The sequence below is a fragment of the Dermochelys coriacea genome, chromosome 1, assembly GCF_009764565.3.
Source record: "Dermochelys coriacea isolate rDerCor1 chromosome 1, rDerCor1.pri.v4, whole genome shotgun sequence".
Classification (NCBI taxonomy): domain Eukaryota; kingdom Metazoa; phylum Chordata; order Testudines; family Dermochelyidae; genus Dermochelys; species Dermochelys coriacea.
The window spans coordinates 75,400,663-75,412,284 of NC_050068.2; the positions used below are offsets into that span (position 1 = coordinate 75,400,663).

Consider the following 11,622-nt stretch of genomic DNA (forward strand, 5'->3'; position numbering starts at 1 on the left):
GATTGCAGTATTACCTAAAACTGGGGTTTAGATGCTTAAGTCCCTTTGTGGTTCTGAGCCATAAAGGATTACATTTCCAATAGCATATGGCACTTAGACAATTTCAAACAGAGTAAATTTATTAATTCAGAATATACTGTAGCTTCCAACTGACCCACCCCACAAACAATCTGAAGCATTCACTATGCAATATATATGTACTATAATTAGTGAAGTTAGAAATAATTCAGTGAATTTTAAATATACTTCAAAAATTGCTTAACAGTTAAGCATTTTATGGTAGCCAATGTTAGCTTGACATACATCAACAGATATTATGTAGCTGAGGCATGAGTCCAATATGACTGATGTGAGTTCAGTTCACAATGTTGCATAAAATAGGAATTATTATTCCTATTTATTTGCATTGTGTTAGGACCCAAGGACATGAATCATGATGGGAGCTGCATAGTGTTAGGCACTGAACACACACAGAAGCCTTGTTTATTCTATTGGGGTAGTCGACCTAAGTTACACATCTCCAGCTATGCGACTAATGTAGCTGTAGTTGACAAAGTTTAGATTGACTTTCTGTGTTGATGGGAGACACTCTCCCATTGACTTATCTTAAGCTTCTCATTCTGGTGGAATACCGGAGTCTACAGAAGAGTGACCTGTGGTTGATTTAGCAGGTCGACCTGCTAAATCGACTGCTGGTGCATCAATTCCACAGTGTCAATCCCCAGTAAGTATAGACATGCCCAGATAAACTCTGTGCTCTGAAAAACCTTAAGTTCTAGAGAAGTTAAAAATAGATATATGTGTGGGGAAAAGACCTGTACCATGCAAGCAAGATGACTGAGGGGATGAATGTGTGTTTTGTTAGTTCCATTGCTTTTTCTAATTAATATTATTTATTCATTTATTTTTATTACTTTGCCTAGGGTAGGCGGCAGGGAAAAGGAAGAAAAGGGAAGAAAGATGCTGAGAAGGAAGAGAGAGGAGAGGGAAAAGAAGGGAAAGATGAACAGGAGCAGTGAGAAAGAGGCTGACATGAGAGGAGAGAAGAGGAATTTGGGACAAACCACCAACCAGAAAAAATAAAAAATGTGCATAGTTTACCCTATAGAAAGAGTCTGCTTTTGGTGTCACTCCTGTTCCATGGCTATTCCCAGTGGACCAACGTTTTACTTCACTCTGGTTCCACAGCCTGCCAGGGATATTAGTTGGCCATGGAGCTGTGACCACAGGTACATTGGTGCAGTTCACAGAATTCTCTTCTTGTACTTGCCACTTCTGTGGCTAGAGAGAGACATTGGCACACATTACCTGGATTGTGACTGGTTGCAGAACCTCTTCTGGCTACTTCTGTATCTTCTGCTGAGGTCCCGGCTGCACTTTTCCCCACATTTCCTCATTTTTATGCACATCTTATCTGTGGACCCACAAAGTTGTGAGACCTCATCATCAATCTCCTCCTAGCACTGACAAAGATAACCATCCACCAGACCAGGAGAAAGAAGGTTGATGGGCAGTTTCTCAGTTACTGTGCGGCCTAGTTCTATTTCTTATTCATCTCTAGTATCTCCAGAGTTCCTCTGGGCAGATCTCCTTCATCGACCGATGGGCACTGTCCAGGGTTCTCTGCTCACTGTTTCCATCTAGTCTCCTTATTTTGAAACCATGACCTTTGCTCCTGTCACTGTATTCTCTTTTTTTCTCCCCTGGAATCAGTTGTTTTCTAGTCTCTGTGGGTGGGCCTTTCATTGTAGGTGGGCTTATGGCCACACTCCCAGGATGCAAATAGGTCTGTGCCACTGTTATTATCTGTTGCTGGGGATGTTCCTATGGCTTCCAGGGACTGGCTCCACATCATTAGGTCTTGTATTGTTTCCTCCAACTGATGCGGCTATGTAGATAATAAGGGATGAACAGCCTCAATTAATATGAAATGAATCACTGAAAATCATATTTATTATGAATGCACTAAGCTCAAAAGTGTTTTTCTGGCTATATTTTTTTCTGTTTTTACAGAAAACAAAATGACACGCAGCAGTTTTTTACTGGAAAGGAAATCAACATTTAACAATACCACTGTTGTAACTTGAAATAAATGATAATCATAAAAAGCAGATCTAAAACAGAGTATTTTGTATTTTCTAGTGTTTCTAACAAAACTAGAACAAAATAGTTTATTGGAGCCTTGAGTTTGAATTTATAAAATTTGGAATTTACAATCACTAAATAGTTCACAGTTTTATGATTTACAGCTGTGTTTAAATAAATCCATCTAAATTATACAGAAGCCTCCCTTTTAATCGTAGGCAGATCCTATTAGAATACTTACAATGTGATAACAATGAGCTCTACTGGACTATAAAGATTTAGATAAACAAATAGAGGGTTTTCTCCATGTATCCTAGTTGGTGGTTTTTTTCTCTGAATTTGTTTGGCTTTCTGCTTCTAAAGGATCATGTTTATGAACTTAAACTAAAAGTAAGAAAGATGGATAAGTCAATCCTTGACACTTTCCCACAAAGACCACACCATCTGGACTCTTTGTATTTGTAACAGGTGCTTTTGGGACTTAGAGCCTAATTCTGGCCCAGATTCTGTTCTGTATGAGTGACTCTGCTGCTCTGTGCAATTGTGCATTGCATTAATTGAAGAGACTGGAAAAGGCCAAGTACGGTAATTAGTCAGTTGATCATGCAGAAAACAGACTCGTGGCTGAGTTCCACAAAACGTTGAATGCACAGATGTACAGTACCATCAACTTTTGCTCTCTGTGGTACCCAGCTAATCTATGGCAAGTAGAGTAAAGATCTGTCTTAGTCCAGGTTTTCAGTCTCTTGGAAACAACAACATAAATTTCTTAACCACTGGGAAGAGAAAATGGTCTGTTTGACTGACCTAAAAAACAAGCCACATAAGCAGAAAATCATCAAAACAGTAAAAACACCAGATGGGCCAAATATGCTAGTGAGGATTTTAGATTTCATACTGAACTCAGATTTACCTAAAAATCAGTCAGTGTGCATAAAAAAAGTTCTGGAACTTGTACGATACCAAACTTAGTATAACACTCTTTTGTAATATAGCAGAAATTCTCAACCTTTTTCTTTCTGAGGCCCACCCAACATGCCTTAAAAACTCCATAGCCCACCTGTGCCATAACAACTGATTTTCTGCATATCCAGTAGATTAAAAGTCAGGGCTGGCATTAGGGGTAGCAAGCAGGGCAATTGCCTGGGCACAATGCCACAAAGGGCCCCGTGAAGCTAAGAGGCTCAGGCTTTGGCATCAGCCCTGCACAGCAGTGCTTGGGCTTTCTCCCTGGGGCCCCAGAAACTATAAAACCATCCCTACTCTCTAGTTTATTTTGGCGGACTCCTGACACCTGCTCACAGACCCCATAGAGGCCTTCCCTGACTGAGAACCAAAATAATAAAGTACCTTTCTTTAAGCATGTTCAACTCTCCTTTTCTGGCCAAGTTAACTCTTTTGTAGACTTGTTTTCTAAATATTTAGGTAACATTAGAACTTCATTTACTTACTATAGCAATATGTTCACAATTACATTGAATTTACATATATGTCCCACCCTAATCCTAGATCTCAGTGAATCAGACTCAGCCGGAGTGTTCCGCACAACTGCCAATAGGAACTCTATTCCTAACTCCTCAATCCTGCAAGGACAAACCTACTTAACTTGCTACCAAGTAGTCCCATTGATTTCACACACTGTGTTCACTGATGGGGTCACTTACAGTAGTAAAATTAAGCATGTACATGTTTGCAGGGTCGGAAATTTAGTTCTTTCCTTCATCAGACCCATTTCTAATATGCTCGAGGGTGGGTACTGGAAGCCTGAGTGACTCACATCATACCATCAATTTTTAAGGAGAAATTCCCACTGATTTCAGTTGGAAATTCAGCTTAAAAATGATGGCAAATCTAACTCAGAATGTCCTTCTTTCTGAAGATTAGTTTAGCCATCTCCACACTTTTTGACTGAACTTAGGGAACATAGTGATCTAGAAACTGGTATGAAATTCAGTGGTGCTATATTACTGTATCCCAGAAGAGGATCTGGCCCTTAGAGTTCTTTCTTTTCCAAGGTCAGATTAATCCTCCTCTCACTGTCTCCTGGAAAAGAGGTTCCGGAGCACAGACATTTTCTTCTTTTGTCACGCATAGAACCGGCCAGCCTCTTCCTGATGTAGATGCTCTGGGGTTAGGGAAGGACAGGCCTGCATTTCAAAATAGACGTGTTTCTTTAAGCCAGACATTCTGAAATGGAATATTTAGAACTGTTCATTGTTTTGTACTTATTTACCTTCAGAATATAGGTTTGCTTTGGGAGCTGCATCTGCAATAAAGAAGCCAATAGCAGAGGGAAGAAGCAGCAAATCATTTGGGCTCTAAATATTCAGACTTATTTTACAGATAATGATGGAAAGATTAATTATGCCTGATCAGTTAGAGGAAAAAAAGCTAAGGAAGGGGTGGGAAGAGAGAAGTGAACCTTAAAGTTCAGCTTGTTTGATACTTTGATTTTGAACGTTGCCCATGTGTTCTGCCTACCTGTTTCCTTTGCATGAGCAGGCCGGGGATTCAAGGATTGAGCAGGCTGATCATCCTGGAAAACTTCAATGAGCATTGTGTACATCAAGTTCCAGGGATTATTTGTCATTTTATGTGGCATATTTCAGTCCCTTACCTGGTAATATGAAGAATGGAGCTGAGTGACAGCACAAAGAGATGATGTGATGTGTATGTTGCTGATTCAAAACAGAATCCCAGATCTCATTTTAAATGCATTGGACTTGAAAGTGTCATACCACCCCTCTTTATATAGAGAGATATATAAATATAGATATATAAATATATACCAATACCAGTATTTTTTCAGTCATGATGATTTGCTGGGGAATCTATATCTATATCTATATCAACATAGATATATATTCCCAGCAAATGCATCATGACTGAAAAAAAACTGATTGCCTCAATCAGATGACAGATATTAGGAACTGGTTTATTCTGCAGTTGCTGTATAATGTTCATTTGCCACCAAAAGTTTGCAGGCAATGGGCTAGATTCTGTTTTCAGCTAATACTAGTGTGAATCTGATAGAGCTCTGTTAAAGCAGTGGAGTTACTAAAACTTCATACTGCTATGTAAATAGGACAAGAATGATTATCATGGAATGCTGGGAGGGTGCACACGGTGATCATGAAAGGCGAGGAGGTTGTAGGTATGAACAGTGAAGATGGCAAGTACACTACCACCACATCTTTTATTCTTCAATTCCTGTTCAACATAAGTATCTGCTTTATTTTATTCACATCTGTAAACCTGAAAATATTAATACTAGCCTAATAATTAAAGTATAAAGGTATAAAGAACTAAATTATTTTCTCTGTTACACTGGTATAAATCTGGAATAACTCCATAGGTATCAATGGATACCTATGGAATGATCGAGAAAAAGCCAATCTTCAGGGTCTTTGCAGGAACTGTTGTCATATCACTCTATATTTCAGCTCTGCAGCCACACAGGCAGCCAGCCAAAACATTTAAGGTGAATATAATAAAAAAATAAACACAAAGAATGGCTGAGGAATACAAGTGATCTTGCTCCCTACTTCAGATTCCTAACCTATACACATTTTCATCCCTACCCTAAAGACCGCCAGTGTCAGTGATTGCCAAGGTCACTTATTATTGTGTCACTAATGTTATCCTTTATGAAATGACACCACTATTGATAACCCACCTTGAGTGCTTGTCACCAGAAGACATCAGATGGCAGTTGAATCCAGAACAGCACATTGGTAAGCTGGTTAAAATGTATTCTGTCTAAAATTTGTTACAAATTTTGGCCCAGATATTCAGTGGGTGTGAACTGCTGTGGCTCCATTGATTTAATTTACCAGCTGAGAATCTGTTGTTTTAGGTTTTTGGTGATATCTTTACAAATTACATAATAATAATTGGAATTTATTAGTTAATAGATATTTTTGGTAGGTGTCCCATACCCAAAGGGCCAACATGATATAATAAATAAATATAGTAATATCAAGAAAAAAGCAACATGGCCCAATGGTAACCAGGGAAAAGGTACAGAGAATGCATAAGACACATATAAACAAACATATGTAACTCTTTAAAAAAAGTACAGCTAGTATGGTAACAAAAAAGTCTTGAATCTCACTTGAAAGCATGCCACAGTTCTACTGGGGTATACTTCTAGGGAGAACATGCCACGGTTCTGGGACATAGATGGAAACAGCCTTTCCTTCTGTCCTTTTGAGATTACATTGTGGACCCTACTTGTCACATGGGTAGAGATTAGGTGTCCTGACCAAATCTTTCAGTCAGATTAGCCTTGCTATGTGAGGACATTAAGATTCCAATCCAAACATCACAGGCCAATCTCTGGCAGATATTAGATATACATTTCCTTTGGTTCTCTTGAGTTTCTGTGGTTAGTTGAAATGGCAATCACGAGAAATTCACAGAAAGAACAGGAGTACTTGTGGCACCTTAGAGACTAACAAATTTATTAGAGCATAAGCTTTCATGAGATACAGCTCACTACATTGGATGCATACAGTGGAAAATATAGTGGGAAGATTTTATATACACAGAAAACATGAAACAATGGGTGTTACTTTACAGACTGTAACAAGAGTGATCAGGAAAGGTGAGCTATTACCAGCAGGAGAGTGGGAGTGAGGGGAGAAGCTTTTGTAGTGATAATCAAGGTGGGCCATTTCTAGCAGTTGACAAGAACAGTGGGGGGGGGGAATAAACAAGGTAAATAGTTTTACTTTGTGTAATGACACATCCACTCCCAGTCTTTATTCAAGCCTAAGTTAGTTGTATCCAGTTTGCAAATTAATTCCAATTCAGCAGTTTCTTGTTGGAGTCTGTTTTTGAAGTTTTTTTGTTGAAGAATTGACACTTTTAGATCTGTAATCGAGTGACCAAAGAGATTGAAGTGTTTTCCGACTGGCTTTTGAAGGTTATAATTCTTGATGTCTGATTTGTGTCCATTTATTCTTTTACGTAGAGACTGTCCAGTTTGACCAATGTACATGGCAGAGGGGCATTGCTGGCACATGATGGCATATTTCACATTGGTAGATGTGCAGGTGAATGAGTCTCTGATAGTGTGGCTGATGTGATTAGGCCCTATGATGGTGTCCCCTGAATAGATATGTGGGCACAATTGGCAACGGGCTTTGTTGCAAGGATAGCTTCCTGGTTTCGTGTTTTTGTTGTGTGGTGTGTGGTTGCTGGTGAGTACTTGCTTCAGGTTGGGGGGCTGTCTGTAAGCGAGGACTGGTCTGTCTCTCAAGATTTGTGAGACTGTGGGATCATTTTTCAGGATAGGTTGTAAATTTTTGATGATGCGCTGAAGAGGTTTTATTTGGGGGCTGAAGGTGACAGCTAGTAGAGTTCTGTTATTTTCTTTGTTGGGCATGTCCTATAGTAGGTGACTTCTGAGTACTCTTCTGGCTCTGTCTGTTTTTTTCACTTCAGCAGGTGGGTATTGTAGTTGTAAGAACACTTGATAGAGATCTTATAGATGTTTATCTCTGTCTGAGGGATTGGAGCAAAATGCGGTTGTATCTTAGAGCTTGGCTGCAGACAATGGATCTTGTGGTGTGTCCTGGATGGAAGCTGGAAGCATGTAGGTAATTATAGCGGTCAGTAGGTTTCCGGTTTAGGGTGGTCTTTATGTGACCATCACTTATTAGCACAGTAGTATCCAGGAAATGGACCGCTTGTGTGGATTGGTCTAGGCTGAGGTTGATGGTAAGATGGAAATTGTTGAAATCATGGTGGAATTCCTCAAGGGCTTCTTTTCCATGGGTCCAGATGATGAAGATGTCATCAATGTAGTGCAAGTAGAGTAGGGATGTTAGGGGATGCGAGCTAAGGAAGCGTTGTTCTAAGTCAGCCATAAAAATGTTAGCATACTGTGGGGCCATGCAGATACCCATAGCAGTGCCACTGACTTGAAGGTATATATTGTCCCCAAATGTGAAATAGTTCTGGGTGAGGACAAAGTCACAAAAGTCAGCCACCAGGTTTGCCATGACATTATCAGGGATACTGTTCCCGATAGCTTGTAGTCCATCTTTGTGTGGAATGTTGGTGTAGAGGGCTTCTACATCCATAGTTGCCAGGAGGGTGTTTTCTGGAAGATCACCGATGGATTGTAGTTTCCTCAGAAAGTCAGTGGTGTCTAATTAGCCTCTCACAGTTTGTATGGTAACTTCCAACTTATCTGTATACACATACAGATATATATAGATAGATACACATACAGATAAGTTGAAAGTTATATATATATATATATATATATATATATATATATATATATATATATACTTACTATATGTTCCATTCTATGCATCCAATGAAGTGGGCTGCAGCTCATGAAAACTTATGCTCTAATAAATTTGTTAGTCTCTGAGGTGCCACAGTCCTCCTGTTTTTTTTTTTTTTTTGTGGATACAGACTAACATGGCTGTTACTCTGAAATGAGAAATTCAGTAACAAAACAAGTTTCTTCAAATTTTAGATATTTTCAAATGGACAAAACTGAAATTAATCTCATGGGTTCAAAGGATTATTCTTTATATTCGAATTGCTATTATCAAGTGTTATTGGTCAGTGCTTAATTTATAAGGAAGGAGGCGGTAAAGCTCAAGCAATTAGGTACTGGGACTTAATCTATTTTTTTTTACATTCATAACTAATGCAGCAAGCCTAGAGGTGCGGGGACTCAGCTCTGACAAGCCACGGCACAAATTAAGTACTGTTATCAGTGTCATATATTTATCACTGGTGTTTAAAACATGGCCTGAGTTTTAGTTTACATACACTGCAGTGAACTGAAAGTGACTGTGTTTAATCCAGGAGTCTTATACAAATTTAAAACTAAAGTGAAATCAGAATGAGACATCAGATTTTTTAATTAGGAAAGTTAATAATTTAATGTATTTGAAATTCTGTGTTGTTATTGCTTAAAGACAATGCAATGTATTAGTGAGTTACAAACAACGGTATTTTCCAAGTGCATAATGCAGAACTTATTTATGCAATAGGACAGGAAGTTTATTCACTTAATTATTGTATAATTGTTGTTCAAATAGACAAAAGTTTATATGTCATTCAAAAACTGGAATATGAACTTGTGCATAAAAAACAAAAAATACAAAATCAGTTTCTTCAAATTTCAGAAATTAAAGCTAGCTCTATGTAAATCTGTCATTTCAGTGGAATTAGTCTGGATTTACACTGGTGTCACTGAGAGCAAAATCTGGTCTTAAATGATCAAAACACTATACAAACAGTGGCAGCTTTCCCACTCCCAATAAATGGATAATTAATTAATTTAGTCTCCTAATAGATTTATTGAAAGAGAATATACCATATTTGTCATGCATGAAAATCAGGTTCACCATTACTGTGCTTTGGACTCTGTAACTAAATGCTACATGTTTAATTCTGTGTTCCATGATGCAAAGATGCTTACTGAGACTTCACTTCCATTTTCAATCTGATGATAAAACAAGCTAAACAAAGCTCAGACTACAGCCCACACTCTGGAAGGTGTAGCTAAGTGACAAAATGCTTGAACTCAAGGATGGCATGAGCAGCTGTTCCCCTCTGCTGCACCATTCTTCCCACCAGATGCAACTTAATCAAGCTCTCCGGAAGGAGAACCAATTCCTTCGAAAGGAGAATCAGGTCCTTCGGGAAGAGAACAAGGCTTTCCGTGTGGAGAACAAGGTCTTCCACAAAGAGAATCAAGCCCTTCAAGCAGAGAACAAAGCCCTTTCTGAGGACAACAAGATCCTTCAGGAGAGGAAAATGGATTATTTTGAAGAGAAAAAGGTTCTTGAGAAGCAGGAAAAGGCCCTCCGAAAACAGAACAAAGCCCTTTGGGAAGAAATCAAGGCTCTCCAAGAACAGGAAATAGCCTTCCAAATGGAGGAAAAAGCACTTCAGGAAGAGACTGTGGCCCTGTGGGAGGAGAACAAGGCCTTCCAAGCGCAAATTCAGGCTCTCCAGAAGGATGAGATAGCTCTTCAGGAAGAGGAAAAGGCCCTTCAGAATCAGGGAAAAGCCCTCCAGGAGGAAAAAATTGCCCTTCGTGAGGAGAACAGGGCCCTCCATGAGGAGAAAAAGGCCCTTCAAAAGGAGAAGAAAGCCCTTGATGAGGAGCACAAAGCCCTCCAAGAATGGAACAAGGTCCTTCATGGAGAGGAATAAGGCCATTTAGGAAGAGAAGGTTCTCCAGCAGGAGAAATAAGAACTTTATGCAGGAGGACAATAATCTGAAACTGTAATTAGATCATGATCCAGTTTGCATACTAAAAGAACAGCATGGATAAAGGGAGATGAACTGGATGTAGATAAGTCTGTTGGGCTCAGTCCCAAGACCTAGAAAGTTCACATATGCTGAAATAAGTTGTGTGTCTACATTCTTGATCCCAGAAACTAATAAAGTCCTGCTGGAGGTGCAGAATATGCAGCATCAGACTGCTGCTTTATTTATAAAATTGTTATCATTGAATTGTCTCAATTCTGTTTACAATTGAATGAATACAATATGAATAATTAGGTGAATGTGCTTTTAGCGGGCTTATGTTCTATTGATATTTGCTTTCCACAAATATACTCTATCATTGATGGCCAAAAGAGTGATTGTTAGTGAAAAGTTGGTAAATGCTCGTGGAAAGTGAATTTTGATTTTGTGAATTCTGAGTTCTGGGGTAAAGGAATGGAACAGGTGACTCTTTGCTACCTTTCCATTCTTCCAATCCAGACTCATTTAATATAGTAATCTGTTTCTGAGAAGAGTCAATACCAGATACTTTATAGGAAGAGTAAGAAATCCTACAATGGACAGTTGCGGAACAACTTGCCCATAGGGAAAATTCCTTCATAACTTCCACAGTTAGTTTTGGCTTATCCCCCAAAGCATAAGGGTTTATATCCCTTTTAAAATTTCCAAATTCCTTTCCTCAGGGCATAGAGCACAAGCTTCAAGTGATAATGTGAAACACAGGAAGATAAAGATAGTGACTTGTGTTAACTTCCAGCCAATGTGTTATCCTACAAGTTGTCTCCTCAGTTTTCACAATGGTCCCAGTTCCTATCCATTACTGTTTGTATAGGAATGGAACAGTGGTGCAGAGTCATGGGAATTTGCAGTGAAACATGTTAATGACATTATGTCAAAGGACAATGACAGCATTCATTTCACTACTTTACAGTTGATATCCCACGGGGAGAGATGAAAAACAAACACATAAGTAAGATGAGAAAATGAGGTGAGTCCTTTGAGTCCTCTCAAAGACTATGAAGTGGCAACATCATCAACATCATCATTATTTTTTAAAGAAAAACATACAACGGAATAGAAAAAAATGGCAGTGAGCTAGGGTTACTCAGAACACAGGGATCAGTAACTAGCCTTTTCAGGATTAATAGTCACACTTAATCAGGATAAGAGAGCATGATAATAACCCTGCAAGACGGTGTACCAGTGATGATGGTTTTCTATTTAGAAAATATTTTGTTGTAATTGCTTGAGGGGTTATTTCCATTCTG

General features: G+C 38.9%; 1 protein-coding gene across 1 annotated transcript; it reads left to right on the forward strand.

Annotated features, from left to right (window-relative positions):
* Positions 1–9,633: 9,633 nt before the first annotated feature.
* On the forward strand, positions 9,634–10,278 carry LOC119851210 (calcium-binding and coiled-coil domain-containing protein 2-like). Its single transcript, XM_038390714.1, has one exon. It carries the CDS (start codon positions 9,634–9,636, stop codon positions 10,276–10,278), a length of 645 nt encoding a protein of 214 aa, XP_038246642.1.
* Positions 10,279–11,622: the final 1,344 nt, after the last annotated feature.